This window comes from Macaca mulatta, chromosome 7 (assembly GCF_049350105.2).
Source record: "Macaca mulatta isolate MMU2019108-1 chromosome 7, T2T-MMU8v2.0, whole genome shotgun sequence".
Classification (NCBI taxonomy): domain Eukaryota; kingdom Metazoa; phylum Chordata; class Mammalia; order Primates; family Cercopithecidae; genus Macaca; species Macaca mulatta.
In genome coordinates this window covers 93113755-93136906 of record NC_133412.1, presented here as the reverse complement: position 1 = coordinate 93136906, position 23152 = coordinate 93113755, and the positions used below count along the sequence as shown (strand labels likewise).

General features: G+C 37.7%; 1 protein-coding gene and 2 non-coding genes across 13 annotated transcripts; all 3 read left to right on the top strand.

The window, feature by feature from the left end:
* The first annotated feature begins 583 nt into the window (after positions 1-583).
* Positions 584-21399, top strand: CCNB1IP1 (cyclin B1 interacting protein 1). 11 transcript variants are annotated; one of them, XM_077940482.1, is made up of 9 exons: positions 584-609; positions 3477-3624; positions 6087-6164; positions 7258-7372; positions 9760-9838; positions 14027-14214; positions 15439-15772; positions 17869-18202; positions 19911-21399. In XM_077940482.1, the coding sequence occupies exons 5-9, from the start codon at positions 9818-9820 to the stop codon at positions 20111-20113; spliced, it is 1080 nt and encodes a 359-aa protein (XP_077796608.1). In that variant the 5' UTR covers positions 584-609; positions 3477-3624; positions 6087-6164; positions 7258-7372; positions 9760-9817; the 3' UTR covers positions 20114-21399. The 11 variants fall into 11 exon arrangements, with proteins under 11 accessions (XP_077796608.1, XP_028707183.2, XP_077796610.1 ...); XM_077940483.1 differs by lacking the exon at positions 584-609 and adding an exon at positions 710-1019; XM_028851350.2 differs by lacking the exon at positions 9760-9838.
* Positions 6354-6430, top strand: LOC114680034 (small nucleolar RNA SNORD126). Its single transcript, XR_003732109.1, has one exon. It is a non-coding gene; the product is annotated as a small nucleolar RNA SNORD126 (small nucleolar RNA).
* On the top strand, positions 9032-9179 carry LOC114680022 (small nucleolar RNA SNORA79). The gene has a single exon (XR_003732099.1). It is a non-coding gene; the product is annotated as a small nucleolar RNA SNORA79 (small nucleolar RNA).
* Positions 21400-23152: the final 1753 nt, after the last annotated feature.

The following is a 23152-nucleotide window of genomic DNA, read 5'->3' as shown; positions in this document are numbered from 1 at the left end:
TCCCTCTTTTTATAGTTGAGGGAACTGAGGCTTAGATGTGTGCAAATAAGTGGCAAGTTCAGATTCAAAATCAGCTAAATTTTATTTGAAACCTAAAACACTTAACCATCTACTGTTTTTCTACTAAGCCTGTTAGTTCGAAGATTACCTGAAGGTAAATTTTATCAGGCCAGCTTTGGATCTGGGGGGAAAAATGAAGGTAAATTTTAACTTGAATCATCTAGACTGTTTATAATGGAATCTGTTGCCTAGCATAAATTAACCATGTTGAGGTCACAAAGGATACGAAATTACTCTTAAGGGATGAAAATTCTTTGGAATAGAATACAGTAGGCCCACGCAAACAAGAATGTGTATAAAATTAGTCTGTTTTTGCCTAAGTACATTAACTCAAAAGGAAACTTGGTTTAAGAAGTTCACTCTAAAAATAGTGCAAGAAGCATCACTGGTCCATAGAGAGGGGTGGAGTGGGTTACGTCATTTCAGCACCTTTTAAGGTAAAGGAGGAGGGAATCCTCTTGAACTCATTAGCCAATCAGGTTCTGAAGACATTTCCCAAGGCGACTTCCTGTCTCTCCACTTTCTTTCCCTCTCCGTTTTGGTGGGCTGGTGAGTGTGCACTTAATTTTGCTCTCTAATTGTTTTGAATTTCTCTTCCCTTTGAGTTATATACCCAGGTGGCAGGCCTTTATTTCAAGTCGGCATTGCAGTGTGTGTGAGTCGCAAGGAGGTTAATGTCGGCTGTGTGGAGGTTGGGAGAAGGCAGTGAAATGCTCTGCCTGGCTTGTTTCCACGTGGGCCTCTGCAGTACCGGGTTTGCCTTCCATCTCCGTGTCCTGGTGACCCAGGAACAATAGACTGTGCTTCATGTGCATAGTGCGTCTGTTCTTGGAAAACGCCGACTTCATTTTGCTTTGAGGGAAAGATATTATCATCCCAATGCTGTTTTGATTTATATCTCTCTGGGTGAGGTCAGATCTCGGGAGAAGGCGTTCAGCTCAGTAGATTTTAATTCTCCGGTGAGTGTCTAGAGGGCCCAGGTCCTTACTGGGTTTGTGGAAACTGTAGCGGACCTTGTCTTTACCCTGGCTTTTGCTCAGATCATTTCGGCTTTCTTGGTGAACCTGGACAGCAAACTCTGAAGACAGATAAGCCCTAAGAGGAGCTGCTAATTTTTAATGTTGCCACTGTGGTGAGTGTGTCCTTAAAAGCTGTGGTACAAGATCAGGGACCTTAGTTTAGGGCAAGCCTCTAGATTCAAATTGCAGCGCCACAGTTTACAGCTCTGGTGACCTTGGGAGAAGCAGTGAGCCATTCCAAGGCTTAGCTTTCCAAGATCAGATAAAATATATAAAAACTAGGCTCTAGTTGGTATGTAATAAATGTTAGGTACCTTTAGAAGTAAGCAGTACTTATTTATTTACAGTAAGTATTTTGGATATCTGTTTTCTCATAAAAAGTTTTGCCTAGTGACCTTGAATGTAATTTCACTGAATTCCTTTCTTTTGATACATGTTAATTTTTATATGATGTATGTGTGGGAAATCCATACAGGCAGAATGTGTGAGAAAGACAAATAATAAACCAGTTAATCGAATGTAGTAATAGGTATTTGTAGGCCTCCCATAATTTTCATAATTCTCAAGCATTGTTAAAATTTATTTTTTGGGGCGTGGTGGCGCAAGCCTGTAATCCCAGCTACTCGGGAGGCTGAGGCAGGAGAGTCACTTGAACCCGGGAGGTGGAGGTTGCGGTGAGCCGAGATGGCGCCATTGCACTCCAGCATGGGCAATAATAGCGAAACTCTGTCTCAAAAAAAAAAAATACTATATATATATTTTATATATATATATAAAATACTATATATATATATAAAATATTGAATACTATATATATTTTTTGAATACATATATACATATATATATTTTTTGAATAGGTAATACATTCATATGATTCAAAATTCAAAAGATATCAAAGTTTCTTATCCCCTTCCCTAAGCCATCCAATTCCTCTCTCCCTCATAACAGTGTTACTAAGATATTTTATGCATATAAGCAGATATGTGTGGGTATCCTTCCCTTTTACTGTACCTACTCTACTATGTGTCTTACTTTTTCCACTTAAGTTCCATGAGTAGAGTGTCCACATTCCTTATAATGGTCACATAGTATTCTTTAAAAATTATTTTTTTTAAAAGATACATTTTTTGTTTCAGTAGATTTTCTGAGTAAACTAACTCCATCTCAAAAAAAAAAATAAATAAAAAATAAAAGACCCATTATCTTGGAGTTGGAAGGGCCCTTATGAGTACTATATGAGTGATCTTTCTGGCTTCTGGGTTATTGTGAGAAGTGTGACTTCTTGTTGTTAAATTTGTTTTTATTGTAGATTCATGGGGTACATGTGCAGGTTTGTTACAGGGTATATATTGCATGATGCTGAGGTTTGGACTTCTATTGATTCTGCCATCTAGGTAGTAAACATTGTACCCAATAGGAAGTTTTTCAGTTCTTGCCCCTCTCTCTCCTTTCCTCCTTTTGGAGTACCTAGTGTCTATTGTTCCCAACCTTATGTCCCTGTGAACCCAGTATTTAGCTCCCTACCCAAGATTTAACTCCCACTTATAAGTGAGAACATGCGATACTTGGTTTTCTGTTTCTGCATAAATTTGTTTAGGATAATGGCCTCCAGCAGCATCCAACAGCTCCAGTTGCTGCAAAGGACATGATTTTTTTTTTTTTTATGGCTGTGGAAAAGTGTGAAATTTTTAGGCAGAATATTTGCCTTTCTACTCACTAGCTGGTTGAGCTTGGGCAAGACATAAAAATAACATATTAAACATTTAACACCATGCCAGCTACAGTGCAAAGTGTATTTATTACCTCGGTCTTCACAGAAGTTTTAAGAGGTATGTAGTATTTGTTCTCATTTTAAAGAGGGGACAGCTGAGGTTTAGAGAAGTTCCATAACTTACCCATGGGCACAGCAAATACATGAGAGAGCCAGGATTAAAATCTAGTTTTGTATGATTTCAAAATCTATTATTTTAGGGAATATTAATTAGTGCAACTATTATGGAAAATAGTATGGAAATTTCTCAAAAAAATTAAAAATAGAGCTACCATATAATCCAGAAATCCCATTTCTGGGTATATTCAAAGGGAATAAAATTAGTGTGTCAGAGATATCTATACTCCCATGTTCATTGCATCATTATTCACAAAAGCCAAGATGTGGAATTGACCTAAGGGTCCATCAACAGATGAATGGACAAAGCAAATATGATACATATGTACAGTGGAATACTATTCTGCCTTAAAAAGGAAGGAAACTCTGATAGTGAGTGGGAATTAAAACTTGGAGTCTGTTCTGATAGCAGTACCTTATATAACTATCTCTAAAGGAAAACTATGCCAAGCTATCAGTTTAGTATTTACTTCGTATGAACAAAATTTTGTGTTTTCATTTTGTTTCAGGTTGAAGATGAAATCCACTGAGGAGGGAAGTCCAGCACCCTGTGTGCCAGTCCAGCACTGGCCCATCTGTAGACCCCCTGAAAATCATGGGCTTGAATTTGGATATTCTCAACAGAAAGGGTTAAAGACTGATGGGACCTAAAGCCTGGTACTTGAATTTTGATCACATAAGCTGCCTTAAGTTCTCTTTATTACACGTATGTGTGCCTTTTCTATCTAAAACGCCTAGCCTAGAGATTCTTTGAGTTACCATTGTATCCTGTAATGCTAGGTGGCACTGAATAAATTGGAATAGAGTCAAATGGAATGGTAATGAAATCTTAACACAAGTATCTGCTGATTTAGTATCAATTTGTAGTTTGTATTAGGCCTTCATGAAGCATCTGTTCACACATATAAAATGTACTTTTTGGCTATGAACACTAGTACTTTGAAGTGATTACTGCCCACAGTCAACAAAATGCTGGGATCATTGATTGTTTATGGAGCATTTCCAAAATACTTAGTAAATACGAAATGTCCTTTGTGTGTTGGAATGACACTTGTTGAAGCATGCATGACTAGAATCCTGCAGGGGGCATCACCCATTGCGAAAGGTATCCCATATTTAACATCAGGATTTATGTGCCAGGCTTTGTGCTATGTGTCAGAACAAAAAGATCAGGCCTTTTGCAATCTGGGTTTTGTTTGTGAGTTGAGATTAATAGAGAAGTTGTTCCTTTCAACCTATAAGTATTATCCTGTAAGAATACTTAGATCAAGTAGTTTTTTTTTTTTTAATTTCCTTTTTAAAAAAACTGATTTTGGGTTTGGAGAGATCAAGGAGTTTTAAGGTAGACATTGTTAAAACTGTAGAAACCTTTCACACCATGTCTTGCTGCTTGTCTTCATTCTCTTAGTTAACCTTGAATCCTGCTGATCTGAAAACATTTTACATAGTTAAAGCACTATAGAAATGTAGGGCAAGGAAGGAGTAAAATAACATTTTGATCATATCTGTCTGAGATATTTAAAATGCTTCAGTTTCTTTCCAACCTTCTGAGCTAGCTAGCATATCACTGCTTTACATTTTAAAGCAAACCATCTTTAGCTCTGCTTATTTTCTGTAGGAAGTATCATGGTGAAGTGAAAAGAGTATGGAGTTTTGATGGAATTGAATTTAAATCCTAGCCCTTACTAGTTAGGTAATTTAGGTAATTAATTAGGTAATTAATTAGGTAATAAATTAGGTAACTTAGGAAATTTAGGTAATTTTTCTGAGCCTCAATTTTCCTTGTAAATAGGGGGTTATAAAATTTAAATGATACAAATTCTATACAGCTCGACAGATAGGATTTCCAAAGAATGATAGCCACTGCTTTCTTTCTGTCAGCTTATTTTAGACCCATTCTTAAAGGCACTGATGTCCAGCCTTCTGTTATGATGGGAATGTTCTATGTTTATACTGCCAATATAGCTATTGAGTAAGAAAATGTGAGTAGTGTAATGGAGAAATTTAATTTTTAACTCTAAGTGGTTGCTTATTGGACATGCAACTTCAAGGTCCACTTATGACCCACTGTTTTTGCTTCATGAAGCCTTCCTTGACCAATCCTACTTTTTTTCTTAACCTTACTTGCCTTCTACCACTTATTTGGTGGTATGTTAATTTCTATGAGTCTTGTCTTTCTGGCTAGATTGTGTCTGAGGTTATGGATTTTTAAATCTCCACATTGCTGCATGAAAAAGAACACAATGATAAAAGTATAACTAGTATTTTTAGCTAACAAGTTTTAGATGATCATTACAAGTAAATAAAAAAATTTTCTAGCTAGTAATTAGGTGAAGAGTAGGGAATAGTGTGAAGGTTGCCTGCAAAGACGAACTGCACATCTAGTATGTATTTGACCTTAAAGTTCAGATTACACTCAAATGCTGGAAGAGGAAATTAAAGCAAGCCTCTTTCTTACGTTGCCATCTTGTGGCAGACTTTGGTTCCAAATGTTACTAATTCAATTTTCCTATGTAAAGGGAAGAGTTTCTTCAGATTATTTTGACAAAGGATTATGAAGAGTAAAGGTTAAATACAATCCTGCATTGGCTCAAATGAAATTGAAACATGCTTTGAAAAAACTGACTATTTTGGATTATTTTCTCAGTTAGCTGAATCTTACAAGTTCTTGACTCCTTTCTCTTGCGTAACTGTTTTCTTACTGTGAGACTGTTGACCTTTATAGCCTTTCAGAAGTTGGTTAGACTATTGTGCAGTTTTATCCAACTTGTACATTTATACAAAATTAAGCTTGTGTACAAAAAAAGAGAGGTCCTGCTCTTTTTTTTTTTTTTTTTTTTCTTGAGACAGGTCTTACTCTGTTGTCTAGGGCGGAGTACGGTGGCATGATCACAGCTCACTGTAACCTTGAACTCCTGATGCTGCCCTATTTGATAGTGAGCTTGGGCATTTGGTGACATTCTCCGAAAGATGAGTCAATAGTTTATATTAATGAATGGAGAGTTAAATAAAGGATGAACAGTTACTCTAAATTTTCTTGTGACTTGGTGTAGAACATGCTGGTGTGAGTTGTCATGTAATCATAACCTTTGTGAATTTATTTGTTTTAAATTTTCCAGAAATGATCCTAGGTAATTGATAGATCCTGTGGTTCAACTGGATTTCTAGATAGAAGCTGGATTCATGTGATGCCAGAGGTAAGAGTAAGAGCAAAATCTTCATTTTTACCTCATTTGGATTTCTAATCACCTAGCAAGACTTGGGACTCAGTGTTATTAGTGGATGGAATTTGGTAATTGAAAAAAATCCCTAGTTCTAACCTTAAGAGAATTTTCCTGTTTAGGGATAAGGAGCCAGTGCTGGTTTGCCCTTCCCCAGTCATTTACAGTTTGCCATGATGAAATGCATGTTAAGTCCGTGTTTCAGCTGATCAGCCTGATTAAACACATGCTCTGAGCAGACTAAAGCTAGGGGCAAACACCTGCAATTGAATTCTGCTTGTTGGAATTAATACTGGGATTTAGTCTGTAATCCCAAGTGATTCTTAAACCTTAATAAATTATGAATTTATATATAATAAATTTATATAAATAATAAGTTAGGAATTTGAGACTAATTTATTGTGCTTTGATCTTTTGTGATATCTCTATAATCCCAAAAAATCACTTTTGTGAGTTAGAACTAGGGTCAGGAATCCTTAATCTAAAAGTTCAAACACTACAGAAAAAGCACTGGCAACTGGTATAATTCTATAGGCAATTTAGCCTGGCAGTTTTAAACCAATCACTATTTTATCAATCTATACATATAGATTAAGGGAAACACAGAGTTGGTTAAATCAATTTTGTGAAGACTATACAATACAACACTATATAGTCACTTAAAAGTTATGATACAGGTTTATGTTTATTGAAATAGAATGATATTCATGACACATGAAAAACATTAGAGAGCAATGTGTTTCTGCTTAAATATTTTTATATGCATATGTTTGCTTAAGAAATCGGAAAGGATATATATACTAAAATACTAGCGGTTATTTTCTCTAGAATTGAGTTCTACAAGTTATCTTGTATTATTATAAACCTATTTTCTAATTTTATTGTATTCATGTATTGTAATATTTTAAAAGTTATTTTAAGTAACTTAGGACAAGCTTATATTCTTTACCCATGCCTGCATTTTCAGCAGAGAATTAGGTAGAAAGAAGGGTGAAATACGGGAAATACAAACAACTCAAAGTAATATCAGGAGTTGAAATAATTTTTTAGCTTTTGTTGTCTTTTGCAGAAGTAAAATTTCGAGAGACTGAAACCAGATCTGAGTCTCACTGTTCCAGTCTGGACCTCTTTGGTGCTGTAAATCCTGGATATACAGTAGATGATTACTACATTTTTCTTTTATGGTAAGGCTTACGTTGATATTGAGAAGCTTTGACATATATATGAGTCTTTGAAAATTCAGGTTTGTGACTTCATGGCCAGCTGCTAAGGTGCTATAAGTTTCATTTTTTAAAAGTCAGTTGAGGCCAGGTGTGGTGGCTCATGCCCGTAATCCTAGCACTTTGGGTGGCCAAGGTGGATGGATTGTCTGAGCACAGGAGTTTGAGACCAGACTGGCCAACATGGCAAACCCCATCTCTACTAAAAAAATACAAAAAATTAGCTGGGCGTGGTGGTGTGCGCCTGTAGTCCCAGCTACTCAGGAGGCTGAGGCAGGATAATTGCTTGCACCCAGGAGGCAGAAGTTGCAGTGAGCAGAGATAGTGCAACTGTACTCCAGCCTGGGTGACAGCGAGATTCCATCTCCAAAAAAACAAAAACAAAAACAAAAAAGTCAATTAAAGATGTTGAGAAGTAGCATAGTATAGTATATATATGGGTTCTGGAGTCAGACTGGGTTCAAACCCATGCTCTCTATCACTTCACCAGTTATGCAGTATTAGCAAGTTTCCTAATTATCTGTGTCTTAGTTTTATATTTTATATTTATATTTTAGAGAATGGTAATAGTATTTGACTCAGGGTGGTTATTTTGAAGATTAAATTAGTAAGGGTGTGGGTAAAGCATATGATAAATGCTTAGTTTGATGTTAACTATTTTGTCTTCAGAATCCATGTTTATATTTCTCTTAGATTCTGTACTCCCTGGCAATTTTTGACATCTGCATAATAGATTGACGAAAATTCTTTGTTTTGGCCTGACGTGATGGCTCACGCCTGTAATCCTAGCACTTTGGGAGGCGAAGTGGGCATATCACCTGAGGTCAGGAGTTCAAGACCAGCCTGGCTAACATGGTGAAACCTTGTTTCTACCTAAAATACAAAAATTAGCTGGGTGTGGTGGTGTGCACCTGTAATCCCAGCTACTCGGGAGGCTGAGGCAGGAGAATCGCTTGAACTTGGGAGGCAGAGGTTGCAGTGAGCTGAGATCGTACCACTGCACCCTAGCCTAGGTGACAGAGCTAGACTTCATCTCCAAAAAAAAAAAAAAAAAACAAGGAAATTCTTTGTTTTTATTGCTTATATATCTTTCTGTTAATTAGACTACCCCTCATTACCTTCACCCTGCCCCTCAAAACTTAATTAAGTTCTAGAATTAGTCACAGGCACTATAGTGTGTATCTTTATATAATTGTTGGAATAACATTTTCTTTAGTTGATTAATCTTGATTTTGGTACTAACTTTTTATCTAGTTCCTCATTTTGCCTTGCCGAATCAATTGATCCTTAATGATCTCTTCTAGTTCTTAGTTCTAGTTACTTAGATGTAATGATTCCTATCTTATAAGAGTCTCTTGATGTCTTATTTTTTTTTGAGACAGGGACTCACTTCATTGCCCAGGCTGGACTGCAGTGGCACAATCAGGGCTCACTGAAGCCCCAGCTTCCCAGCCTCAGGTGATTCTCTCATGTCAGGCTCCCAAGTAGCTGGGACCACAGGCCACCATGCCTGGCTAATTTTTTGTATTTTTTGTAGAGATGGGGTTTTGCCATGTTGCCCAGGTTGGGATGTCTTTATTTTTTATAAACGTTTCTTAAATTAATGTGGTTGGAGGTACACTTTGATGGCTGTTCCTCTCACTGCTTGGAGCCTTAGGCAGTGGGATTTTGATCCATCATATATCAAAAATGGCTTATCTTCACTCAGGGCACCATGAGGATGGGCTGGCTGTCCGTTAGTGCCTTCTGATTTTTGCGGAGTCAAACAATTACTAAACGGGTGGTGATTCTAGATTAAGAAAATATACCTGTGATTAAAAAAATAAAAGCAGCAGCCTAGTTTCAAAACATGAGCATATAGTAATTAGATAGCTCTCATCTAGCGCTATGAAAGAAAGCCAGTTGGTTCTGGGAGTTACTGAAACATTATACTATAAAGTCATTCATGTTCAAATTTTAAATGGTTTACTTGGTTTTCTAGAGTGGTTGCTCACACAAGTCAGGGCAGTTTTAAAAATACACTTTTTGGTTGGGTGCGGTGGGTCACACCTGTAATACCAGCACTTTAGGAAGCTGACGTGGGCGGATCACCTGAGGTCAGGAGTTCAAGACCAGCCTGGCCAACATGGTGAAACCCTGTCTCTACTAAAAATACAAAAATTAGCCGGGCATAGTGGTGCGCACCTGTAGTCCCAGCTACTTGGGAAGCTGAGGCAAGAGAATCGCTTGAACCTGGGAGGTGGAGATTGCAGTAAGCCAAGATTGTGCCACTGCACTCCAACCTGGGTGATAGAGTGAGATACTCCATCTCAAAAAAAAAAAAAAATTATACATATAACTTTTCTTTGCAGTATGAAGATAGATAATTCTTCAAGTTAAAGATGGACTTTTCTCACCAGAAATGGCTTTATGGAATCAATTTGCAAAAATGTAAGAGGTGGCAAAGGAAAGAATAAAATAATATTTTCATTTTCTTCTGTCATTCTTAGATCGTTTGGTAGATTGTAAACTCCATGAAAGCAGGATACCTTCTTTTCCCCTAAGACCTGGCCCAGAAGAGATACCAAAAAAAATTTGCTTATATACTAACCTAGTCTCTGGGTGTGGGAGCCATAGAGGGTTCAGGGTGGGGCGGGGGGAAAGGTGGGGGAAGCCCTGATTGACAAAACACGGCGGTTTCCAAAAGGAATTCTTGGCATGTGTACTCAAGGAGACATGTATAGAACGTTCACTGTGGTATTGTTTTTAATTGTAAAACCTGGAATCAATGCCTATTATAAGAATGACTGCCAAAACCAATCTATTTATGTGAGGAATAGATATATAAAAGCTTACTGGTATTTAAAAATCTTTTATTGTTAATATTTTGTTTACAATCTTACTTGATATTTATCATTGACTTAAATTGCACATACCACTCAGGTATGGTTAAAAACTCATTTCTGCTTCATGTTGAAATATTCTCAATTGTTTTGGCTAAAGTATACTGTCCTATATGCTGTGTTTACATCCATAATGGTATATTTAAATACAAGTGGTACAAAATAAAAATCCAAATATTGAAAGTCTGGTATACTTCACTGTTTTTGTAATGAGATTTAATACTCATGCTTATACCAGAATCTCACAAATGGTATGCAACTGTAATAACTTGTGTTGGCCAGAATATGAAACCTATTTAGATTAAGATTCTTGAAATTGCTTTATCAATAATATACAGTTCATGAATATTCAGTAGTTTGTCTAAAAATAGTAAACAAATGAGTTAAACCATTTCATAAATTACAAGAAATAGGTCTTCAGGTTGTCAGACTTTTCTGTCTGTTGCAAATCTCAACTTTTGGCTATAAAAACAAGGTATCAAAACAAACAGGAAGTTACTTCTATGTGTTTAAATATAGCACAACTACTGCTTGAAACTCAATGCCTTTTCTCCTTCATTATAATATCTTCAGACGGCTTTTCTCTATATAGATTCTCATGGAAAGTATTTCTTTTCTTTTTTTTTGAGACGGAGTTTTGCTCTTGTTGCCCAGGCTGGAGTGCAATGGCGTGATCTCGGCTCACCGCAACCTCCACCTTCCAGGTTCAAGCTATTTTCCTGCCTCAGCCTCCTGAGTAGTTGGGACAGGCATGCACCACCACGCCCAGCTAATTTTTGTATTTTTAGTAGAGACGGGGTTTCTCCACGTTGGTCAGGCTGGTCTCGAACTCCCAACCTCAGGTGATCTGCCCATCTTGGCCTCCCAAAGTGCTGGGATTATAGGTGTGAGCCATTGCGCCTGGCCTGATTCTCATGGAAAGTATTTCATATCTATAATTTTTTTTTTTTGTTTGAGATGGAGTCTGACTTTGTTGCCTAGACTGGAGTGCAGTGGTGCAATCTCGGCTCACCGCAACCTCCGCCTCCCGGGTTCAGGCTATTCTCCTGCCTCAACTTCTCGAGTAGCTGGGATTACAGGTGCCCACCACCACACCCAGCTAATTTTTGTGTTTTTTGTAGAGATGGGGTTTGATCATATTAGCCAGGCTGGACTCAAACTCCTGACCTCAGATGAGCCACCTGCCTTGGCCTCCCAAAGAGCTGGAATATGATTTTGTTATTCTTAGTAGTTTTGTCTTTGTGGTTGGTTGCCTTGTTTTGTATAGTCAATAAATATGATTAAATATCATTCTAAAAGCAGTGAAATACAACATTCCTAATATTTTGATGCATATTGTATCCCTTGCATGGTAAAGATAACCTAGGAATGTTATAGACTAGACTACCACTCCATCAAATAGTGAAGTTGTTGGAATGTTTGCTTTCTTGAATGTTGTGGTCACTCTGGCCTTCACAACTCTTATTGTGAGTTTTTCAGACTCTTTATATTGGGAAGAATGAATTAAGTTGTATATATGAAAAGCAAAACTTTAAAACTATTGAAAAGCAAGAGGATGATATTGGAGTAGACATAAGTACAAAAAGGGAAAGTTGATACATTTGTGTACACTAAAATTCAAACTTATGTTTGCATGGCATATTACTGTTAAATGAATCCATATAAATCAAGAAAATCATCAAAGGATGTGAACAGGCAAATCACAGATGAGGATCCCTGAGTAGTCATTCAGATGAAAAAATGCTCACTCTTACGAGTAATGAAAGAGTTGTACAGTAATGAAAGAGTTGTACATTAAAACAACACTGAGATGCCATTTCACTGTCATCAGATAGACAACAATGAAATAAAATAAAACAACTTGACATGTCTGCATGTTGCTGAATTTATAGCATTGGGCTCTTGTATACTTTGCTGGTGGCAGTGAAATTTATGCCTTTACTTTGGAGAGTGGTTTGGCAACATTTAGTTGATTTGAAGTTGCTTATATACTAACCCAGCCTCTGGGTGTTGTATTCTAGAGGAATTTTTGGCATGTGTACTCAAGGAGACATGTACAGAATGTTCATTGCAGTATTGTTTTTAATTGTAAAAACCCGCAATCAATGTCTATTAGAAGAATGGATAAATTGTAGCATATTTGCAGTACATGGTGTTAAAATGAATTAATGTTAAGTATGTATTAACTTAGATACATCTCCAGGAAGTGATCATGGTGCAGTACAAAGGCTAGGATCACAAAGTTAGGTACTAGTCAAATTAGAATATTTTGCATTTTTCAACTTTAAATGAGTTGTACTTTTTTTTGTATTAATATTTCTACATTTGGCATAGTTAAAACCAGAATTCACACAAAAGCCTCGAACAGCCAAAAACAGATGTTAGGGAGTACATGGTTCACACATGAAGATTTCATTTTTTTGAAACTGGTTTATACTAGAATTAAGTTATCACTTTAAAGTTATCAGAATATATTTTAGGAAATGTACAAAGGCTTAATTACTCTGAACCAGTTGACAAACCTTGTAGGAAGCTGCACAGTTTTTGACAGTTTTTTGTTTGAAGGAAAAAGATTTGATATTATGGTTTTGGCATTACTCAGAAAGGGGTTTGCAGGGTTTGATGTCCACTGTGTGGCTAATTGCATCTGTTACTAATTCATAATAGGGTCACAACATCTGGAAGGATGGCTACAAAAGACGGTATAAGGCTGGGCATGGTGGTGCACGCCTGTAATCCCAGCACGTTGGGAGGCCGAGGTGGGTGGATCACTTGAGGTCAAGAGTTTGAAACCAGCTTGGCCAACATGGCAAGACCCTGTGTCTACTAAAAATACAAAAATTTGCTGGGTGTGGTGGCAGGCGCCTGTAATCCCAGCTACTCGGGAGGCTGAGGCAGGAGAATCGCTTGAACCTGGAAGGCGGAGGTTGAAGTAAGCCGAGATCATATCACAGCACTCCAGCCTGGGCGACAGAGTGAGACCCTATCTGGAAAAGAAAAAAAAGCTTCATTAAGGTTTATATTCTGAGGACCCTTCTAGCTTTCCTCTTCAGGTTAATTTTTAATCTGAATTCTAACATCCATATAGATTAAGCAGAAAATAATTACCTACAGCAGCTGCTATAGGTAATGCCTATAGGTAATGCCTGGAACTGCCAGCAGTTCCAGGAGAACGCGCAGGTAGGTCACCTCAAAGTTGTGACCCTCAATACTACCGCTTAATTTTTTTTTTTTTTTTAATGGAGTGTGGCTCTTGTTGCCCTGGCTGGAGTGCAATGGTGCGATCTCGGCTTACTGCAACCTTTGCCTCCCGGGTTCAAGTGATTCTCCTGCCTCAGCCTCCGGAGTAGCTGGGATTACAGGTGTCCGCCACCACGCCCAGCTAATTTTTGTATTTTAGTAGAGACGGGGTTTCATCATGTTGGCCACACTGGTCTTGAACTCCAGACCTCAGGTGATCCGCTCACCTCAGCCTGCCAAAGTGTTGGGATTACAGGCGTGAGCCACCGCGCCCAGCCCACTATCGCTTAATGTAAAGCCCTGTAATGCATGTTTGCAATGCAGACTCAAAGAAAATTATAACTTCCTTAAATGTGTATAGAAGATGTGTGAGAGCTGGAAAGATGTCTAGTCCAAGGTGGATAAAAAATAAAATGGTGGATTACCCCAACTTGGAGGTGCCAGCTGTCCAATTACAGCTGTCACACCGTTTCTGGGAATTTCTCCTGATTCTTAGAAAGCCGGAGCTGCCCGCCGCACCTCCACAGGGCCTGGCAGGTCCCAGGATGCTTCGGGGCAACCCTACGCACGCGCGCTCTGGTGTAGTTCCCTGGAGCACTCGCGCAGAGAATCCTGGAATCTTCGCTTGTGGAGCTGTGGAGGCAACGGAGTTTTTCCGCGCTTTTTCTTTCAGCCTCAGATTAAGTATCATTTGTTATTATTATTTTCTCTACTGAGCGCGGAAAGCTGACTGAAAATTCCAGACTGTAATTTCTGTGGGGCTGTTTCTCTAAAACTTGGCCCTCACGCAGCTTGTACAGCCATTAGATAGGCGCTTACTCCCAACTGGTGGAAGATTCGAATTAGCTGCGCCTCTCTTGCCTGAGCGAGGGCTCAGCTTTAAAGCTTCCCAGCTCCTCTGCTTCGCCTCTGCCCCGGACGTAAAATAGGCCTCTTAACGTGGCTGCCAGGTGACATACCTGAGGAAACTCACTGAGCGGGGCTACTGGGATAAAGGTGTCCAAGTGTTCCTTTCTGTCGACCCGGAGGGCCAAGGCACCTTTTTTTTTTTTTTTTTTTTTTCTCTGAGGTGGAGTCTCGCTCTGTCGCCGGCTGGAGTGCAATGGCGCGATCTCGGCTCACTGCAACCTCCGCCTCCCGGGTTCAAACGATTCTCCTGCCTTAGCCTCCTAAATAGTTGGGACTATAGGCGCACGCCACCACGCCAGGCTAAATTTTTGTATTTTTGGTAGAGACGGGGTTTCACCATGTTAGTCAGGCTGGTGTTGAACTCTTGACCTCGTGATCCGTCTGCCTCGGCCTCCCACAGTGCTGGGATTATACAGGGGTGAGCCACTGCGCCCGGCCTATATATTGGTTTTGAGACAGATTCTTGCTCTGTCGCCCAGGCTGGAGTGCAGTGGCGCGATCTCTGTTCACTGCGACCTCTGCCTCCCGGATTCAAGTGATTCTCCTGCCTCGGCCTCCCTAGTAGCTGCGACTACAGGCTTGAGCCACCACGCCTGGCTAATTTTTGTATTTTTAATAGAGACTGGGTTTCCCCATGTTGGCCAGGCTGGTCTCGAACTCCTGACCTGCCTGCCTTGGCCTCCCAAAGTGCTGGGATTACAGGCGTGAGCCACTGCCCATGGCCCACATATATATTATTTTTGACTTTAGCAAGATCTGTAACCACCTTTGTCTTTACCTTTATCCTTAAAGTGTTTTTAGAAAACCGGACAAACAAGGAGCACAATTAATATTATTGAGTAACTGAAATCAATATATCAATTATACTAAATACAAGGAATATAATAAAATGTGCAGTATTTTATAATAAAAACATGCATGTTATATTTATTTTTTACTTATTTATTTTATTTTTATTGCAATTTAACTTACTTGGCCTTTTTATTTACCCCTTATTAGGACTCTCTTCAGCTTCTGGAGACCTCACTATCCTATTATGTCTTTGTGTGAAGACATGCTGCTTTGTAATTATCGAAAGTGTCGCATCAAACTCTCTGGCTATGCATGGGTCACTGCCTGCTCTCACATCTTCTGTGATCAGCATGGCAGTGGTGAGTTTAGTCGCTCACCAGCTATCTGTCCTGCCTGCAACAGTACCCTTTCTGGAAAGCTAGATATTGTCCGCACAGAACTCAGTCCATCAGAGGAATATAAAGCTATGGTATTGGCAGGACTGCGACCAGAGATCGTGTTGGACATTAGCTCCCGAGCACTGGCCTTCTGGACATATCAGGTTAGTGCTTAGTCTAGTTTCTCTTGAACATATAATTTCAGGCATTTGTGGGAGCTTCTAGTGTCTTTTCTTCATTATTTTATATTTATTTTTTATGAGTATATGAGAAACTGTCTTATTAGCTTGTTTTGTTTTCAATAATGTTTATTGTTGAAAATCAAAAGGAAGAAAATTAAAGCACTCATAATTCCATCACTCAGATATAACCATTGTTGATATTTTGGGTACACACACATGCGCGCGCACACACACACACACACTCTGTCTTCTGTATAAAAGTAAGATAATAACACACTGTTTTATTGTCAGAGTTGACAACATATATCTGGTATGTATTTTTCTTTCTTTTGAGATGGGGTTTTCTTGTGTTGCCCAGGCTAGTCTCTAACTCCTGGGTTCAAGCCATTCTTCTGCCTCAGCCTCCTGAGTAGCCTATGCTCCACTGGGTGTGAATATCTTGTTAAATATTTTTTAGTTAACTATTCTATAATCATATTTTAATGGTTATATTGTTTTTAGCATAATTTATTTCCAAGTTATTAAAATACTATGATAAGCATTCTTATCAAATAACACATCCTTAACTTCTTCCCTTTATGATTTCTACTTTAGTATTTCCTTTGAAAGACCTCCCTGTGGATAACTTTAAGCATGTCCTTGAATGTATTGTTATATCTTACATATACTCTTATACTTATTAAGGATGTTTGTCATCTGTTAAGTAACTTTTTATTATATTTTTCTGGGTAAGTTGTTTCTCTTACATGCTCCTGTATTTTTCAACTCCTTTGGTTAAATACCAAATAGTGTTTTTGCTGGCTTATGTGGTAAGAGTATGTTTATTTTTGTAAGCAACTGCCAAATTGTCTTCCAAAGTGGCTGTACCGTTTTATATTGCCAGCAGCAATGAGTGAGAACCTGTTGCTCCACATCTTTGCCAGAAGTTGGTATTGTCCATGTTCTGGATCTTGGCCATTTTAATAGGTGTATAGTGGTATCTCATTTTAATTTCCATGTCTCTGATGACATACGATGTGGAGCATCTTTTCATATGCTTTTTTGCCTTTTTTTTTTGGTGAGGTGTATATGAAGTTTTTGGTCTATTTTTAAATTTTTTTAATTGTTGAGTTTTAAGTGTTCTTTGTATCCTTACTGCGTTTGAAGTATTCTTTGATCCTTTCTCAGAGCTATCTTTTGCAAATATACTCTCCTGATCCGTGACTTGTCATTTCATTCTCTTACAGGGTCTTTCACAGAGCAGAGATTTTTAACTTGAATGAAGTCCTGCTTATCAATTTTCTCTTTCATGGATTATACCTTTGGTATATTTTAAAAGTCACTGCCAAATCCAAGATAATCTAGATTTTATCCTATGTTATCTTCTGGGAGTTTTATAGTTTTGCATTTTACATTTAAGTCTGTAAACCATTTTGAGTTTATTTTTGCAAAAAGCGTAAGATCTGTCTAGATTCATTGGGTCCTCAATTTTTTTCTGGCTATTCACCAGAGACTCTTAGTTACTTGCCTCTTGGGCCTTCCTGACATGGCTGCTTGCCTCCTCAAAGCCAGCAAGGGAGTGTGTCTCGTAGTAAGACAGACCTTATAGTCTTAGGTAATATACTTACGAAGTGACAACCTGTCACATTTTATGTAGTATTGTAGTCACAGGTCCTGCCCACATGCAAGGGGATAGGGAGTTACACAAGGGTGTATGTACCAGGAGACAATGATAATTTGGGGTTGTCTTAGAGTCTGTTCTTCATGCTCTGGATGACTTGAAAAATGGGATTATATTTCTTAAAAACCTTTGGAAAACATGTCACTTGTTAAAGTAAGACAAATACTCAGTTCTTTTGGTGGTATAAAGTTAGTGGTTTGAGAGTATTCTTCCAGACTTTTTTTCTATGCATTTAATAACATAACTTACTGTTTTCTGTGCCTCATTGTGTATCCTGATTGCTTCTTAAACTGGGTTCTAAATGTTAAAATAACATCCCTATATAAGCATCTTTCTTTTCCTTTTGTGTTTGTATAATATTTTACAATGTATAACTTTGTACCCCATACCTTAAAAATCTTTTTTCTTTTGGAACCAGGTACATCAGGAACGTCTTTATCAAGAATACAATTTCAGCAAGGCTGAGGGCCATCTGAAACAGATGGAGAAGATATATACTCAGCAAATACAAAGCAAGGATGTAGAATTGACCTCTATGAAAGGGGAGGTCACCTCCATGAAGAAAGTACTAGAAGAATACAAGAAAAAGTTCAGTGACATCTCTGAGAAACTTATGGAGCGCAATCGTCAGTATCAAAAGCTCCAAGGCCTCTATGATAGCCTTAGGTTACGAAACATCACTATTGCTAACCATGAAGGCACCCTTGAACCATCCATGATTGCACAGTCTGGTGTTCTTGGCTTCCCCTTAGGTAAGAAAGGACATGTGATATCCAGTGTCTATTCTTTAAATCAATGATTTTTTATACTGCTCTGCCCACTTCCAAGCATTCAGTGGAGATGATAAGGGTCTTGAGTTGTGGTAGGCTATGAATTCTTCACCCATGTTTCAACCTGTACATCATTGCTTTTATCTATTGTATTTACTTACATTTAAATTAAATCTTTAATTTGAGCAGAGTTAATCTCTGCAAAATGAAAGTTTGCAAATTGCTGCATTAAATTAAAAGATATGTAGTTGTAGTAATAATAATATTAACTGTCATTTATTGATTCCTAAGTGCTAGGCACTGTTTTAAGTGTTTTACATAAATTCATATAATTTACAAAACTTTATGAAGTATTATTATCCTTTTATACAGATGAGAAAGCTGAGGCACAGAAAGTTAAGTAATTTGGTCAATATCACTAACCTGTTTTCAGAGCCTATACTTTTAACCATTTGTTATCCTCCAAGAAGGCCATGTTTCTATTTTTTTCACCTGCCAATACTGATTGTACAATTCTTAAGTTGTCAGTTTGGTTGTTTTGTTCTTTTGTTTAATCATTTTTCCATTTATCAAATATTTATCTAGTATGTTTTATGTACCAGGTTGTTAGGTATGATCCTAACTAATGAAGATATAAAGATTATCCAAATAGGATTCTTTCTTTCTAGAAATCACAATCTAGCATGATTCCATCTCTTGTCTGCTTGTTAGGTGCCTTGCAGATGAAATTAATCTCATATCTTCCTGCGCTCTCTCCTTTATACTACTCTTTATGCAACAAAATCCAATAGGTTTTTGCTATGCTATTAATGGAAATTGTTTTTGGCATACAAAAAAGTGAAGCTTCTTGTGCTGGACTTTCCTAATACTAATTTTTGGATATTTACTATAGGCTGAGGAAGAAGATTTAATAGGGGAGGAGATGATGTCTTAGAAAAATTGTGAGGTGGTCAGGTGCGGCCCAGCACTTTGGGAGGTTGAGGTGGGAGAATCACTTGAGCCCAGGAGTTTGAGACCAGCCTGGGCAATATAGTGAGACCCTGTCTCTACAAAAAAAAGGTGGGGAGCAGGTATGAGATGATGAGATGAGGAATATCAGATATAAGAATAAAAACCTAAATATCTGCTTAACTTTCAGTTTTACTTACATAATGTAATTTAGTCAGAGTTACTGTAAATGGCATTATAGATATTTTTTTCTTGTCACTGTCCACTTGTCTTATTTTTTTCATATTCACCAGTTCTTTCCCATTCTTTTTTTTGTACACAGTTAACCTCTTTATCTCCTGCTACCACTGTTAGCTTGAAGGATATATAGTCAGCATTTTCCTTTAGTTATTTGATCCTTTAAAACCTGTAAAAGCCAAGGAAGGGTTCAGTGGAAGTAGTTAAATGTTCATTTAATCAGATCTATTATCTGCTTTGTCTTAATCCCATGCTAATTGATATTGGGTCATGGTATATGCCAATATTTCATCGTTATATTTTTTCTAGAACGTTTATTGCAATGTTTTTTAAAAAGATTATTCTTAACCTAGGGCAAAAGATTTTATATGTCTGTTTTTTTCTAAAACAAATACTGGAGGAAAAAAATATATTCATATATATATATATTTGATGATTCCTCTGAAGTAGATTATGTAGATAACAAATGAATAAAATTATGTTTTTCCCTTTTTTTCCCCACTAGGTAACAACTCCAGGTTTCCTTTGGATAATACACCTGTTCGAAATCGGGGCGATGGAGATGGAGATTTTCAGTTCAAACCATTTTTTGTGGGTTCTCCCACAGCACCTGAACCCAGCAACAGCTTTTTTAGTTTTGCCTCTCCAAGTCGTGAATTAGAGCAGCAGCAAGTTTCTAGCAGGGCCTTCAAAGTAAAAAGAATTTGAGCCACGCATGGTGTCACACACCTGTGATCCCAGCTACTTAGGAGGTTGAGGCTGGAAGGATCCCTTGAGCCCAGGAGTCTGAGGCTATAGTGATCTAAGATCATGCCACTGCACTCCAGCTTGGGCAACAAAGTGAGACCTTGTTTCTAAAAAAATAAAGATAATTTAGCTAACTTTGCAGAATGTTTCTATGTTCCTCTTTAGTGATTTCATTTAGCAAATCTTTTTCCTAGTTAGGACTCCTCAGCTTCCCTGTGCTTTTAAATCTCTGAAGTTGTCTTCACATTATCGACATAACAAACTCATTGGCAGTGGGGAGTGGTTTAGAGTCTGGTTTCTTTGTTTCTATTATTTAAAGCATAAGCATTTTATTAATCTAAATTCCATTGTGAACTGCTGAATTTTCATCCCTGGTGGGAAGGTCACAATAGTATTTGTTTCAATAGATAACTGTTTCTCCCTGGGCTGTTTCTGACTGAGCTGTGTTGTTTATGCCTTAAGTACCTGTGTTATATGCTACATGTCGCTTTGAATTCTGGTATTTATGCATATCTGTATATGTAAGTATGTTAATGTACACTGATATTTTGCTGTATTTGTATGTTTTATGTGAAAATTTTGGTCTTGGAAAATGGTGGGTGATGTGTGGCTTGTTATTTGGGTATGTGTATTTATTTGTATATATTTATGTATTTACCTTCATATTAACTTGTTTGGAGGTGTGCTTATGTCAGTGAACGAGAGTACAATTTGATGCATGTATGTTCAGTCCCTATTTGTATTTAAAATAACTCACATTGATAGTTATTTTTTAAAGTTAATTTTTTTGGTGTTTACAGTTGGCCCTCTGTATCCACAGGTTCTGCTTCTGCAGATTCAGCAAACCATATATCAAAAATATTTGAGAAAAAATTAATGATATAACAATAAAAAATACAAATTAAAAATACTGTATAATAACTATTTGGATAGCATTTACATTGTAGGTATTATAAATCATTTAGAGGTGATTTGAAGTATTTAGGAGAATCTGTAGGTTATATGCAAATACCATGCCATTTTATAAAAGTGACATGAGCATCCAAGGATTTTGGTATCCATGAGGGTTCCTGGAACCAATCCCCCAAAGATACCAAAGGAAGACTGTATTTTAAAATAAAGCTACTACTTTACCTTTTTGTCAGCTGTTGCCTTGGGTTTATTTATTTAGGAATGCACTTCTGCAGAAAGTTTACCAATGTGTTATTGATCTCAAGAGACTGTATTAAAATAATTTACAAGATTTATTCATTGTTTTCCTTTATTTAGTGAGCATTTCTGACTATTATTATGGAAATTAAATTCTGTTTAATTACGCATATATTTATTTAAAATGTATAGCCATGATAGAAATTTGAAGGACTTCTCAGTAACTTTATGTCTTACTAGAGGAAAGACTTGAAAGCATACTGGCTGGGGAGGCAGAAGATCTGGATTCTGGTTTCTACTTAGTTTAAACTTTCTTGGACTTTGTATCTGTAGAATGAAGGATTGAATTAAGTTATCCTTACAGCCTTTTCTAACTCTTAAATTTTAGGATTGATTCTTAATGGTTTAGGATTTGTTAACAGTGGAATTACCCTAAATGCCAAATCCCATTGTTTTTTAGGTAATAAAAATTATACTGAAATCATTTGAAGATAGTTTATGTTTAGTCATTGTAGAAAGGCAATTAAATACCCCTGCTTTACATAATTGAAGAGCAAGTAGTGTTTCCCTCACTAGGAATGTAGAGTATAAAATCTCTTAAAAATTATTCTTAGTGTGCACCAAAGTTATTTATTACTGTTTTTTTGAGATGGAGTCTTGCTGTGTCGCCCAGGCTGGAGTGCAGTGGCAGCATCTTGGCCCACTGCAACCTCCACCTCCTGGGTTCAAGTGGCTCTGCCTTGGCCTTCCAAATAGCTGGAATTGCAGGTGCACGCCACCACACCTGGCTAATTTTTGTATCTTTAGTAGAGACAGGGTTTCACCACATTGGCCAGCCTGGTCTTGAACTCCTGACCTCAAGTGATCCGCCCGCCTTGGCCTCCCAAAGTGCTGGGATTACAGGTGTGAGCCACTGAGCCCAGCCCCATGTGCACCAAAGTTAAAATGTCTGAGAAAGAGGATGAAAAATTTTACAGTTTTAGGGCTGGGTGTGGTGGCTCACGCCTGTAATCCTAGCACTTCGGGAGGCCGAGGCTGGTGGATCACTTGATCAGGAGATCGAGACCATCCTGGCTAACACGGTGAAACCCCATCTCTACTAAAAATACACACAAAAAATTAGCCAGGCGTGGTGGCATGTGCCTGTAGTCCCACTGTAGTCCCAGCTACTCTGGAGGCTGAGGCAGGAGAATCGCTTGAACTCGGAGGCAGAGGTTGCAGTGAACCGAGATCGTGCCATTGCCCTCCAGCCTGGGCTACACAGTGAGACTTTTTTCTCACTGTGTCTCAAAAAAAAAGTTTTAAAACATCCCTCCCTATTTTATAGCTAATGACATAGATTTTATAGGTTACAATACAAACTATTTCCTTTATGTTGGAAAATGATTTGAGGAAATGATTTTATGTATATTCATGATTTCTGCCTTGAACGTTTTGCTTCTTTGTTAGGTTCACAGAATCAACTTGAAGCTGTAATTAAAACTAAAAAAGTAAAGCAAAACTGTCAGGAATATTACATGACACTTTAAAAGATTTATTCACAAGTTTAATATATTCACAAGGTACAAACTTGAAAGTTACAAAAAAGGTATAGAGTGAAAAGTCTATCCCTAGTCACTCATTTTTGCTCCAGCCGCTCACTTCTGCTCTTTGTAAGCAATAGTGTTGCCAGTGTCTTGTGTCTTTCCAGAGACTATGTAGAAGCAAATAATTTTTTATTTAAAAATTATGTTTATATTTGAATAGGTGATACATATAGATGGCAAGAAAATTCAAAAGCGCAGGCAGTGAAAATTTTCTTCGCTTACCCACAGCTCCCCAGTTTCTGTTTCCCTCTGCAGACATTGTTTC

What these genes read in the sequence shown, in the direction of transcription:
- CCNB1IP1 (XM_077940482.1), top strand. Translation starts at nt 9,818, where the DNA reads ATGGAATCAATTTGCAAAAAT. An exon ending in TTCTTTCAGCCTCAGATTAA is followed by an intron (nt 14,215 to 15,438) that starts GTATCATTTGTT and finishes ACCCCTTATTAG; the next exon opens with GACTCTCTTCAGCTTCTGGA. An exon ending in TGGCCTTCTGGACATATCAG is followed by an intron (nt 15,773 to 17,868) that starts GTTAGTGCTTAG and finishes TTTTGGAACCAG; the next exon opens with GTACATCAGGAACGTCTTTA.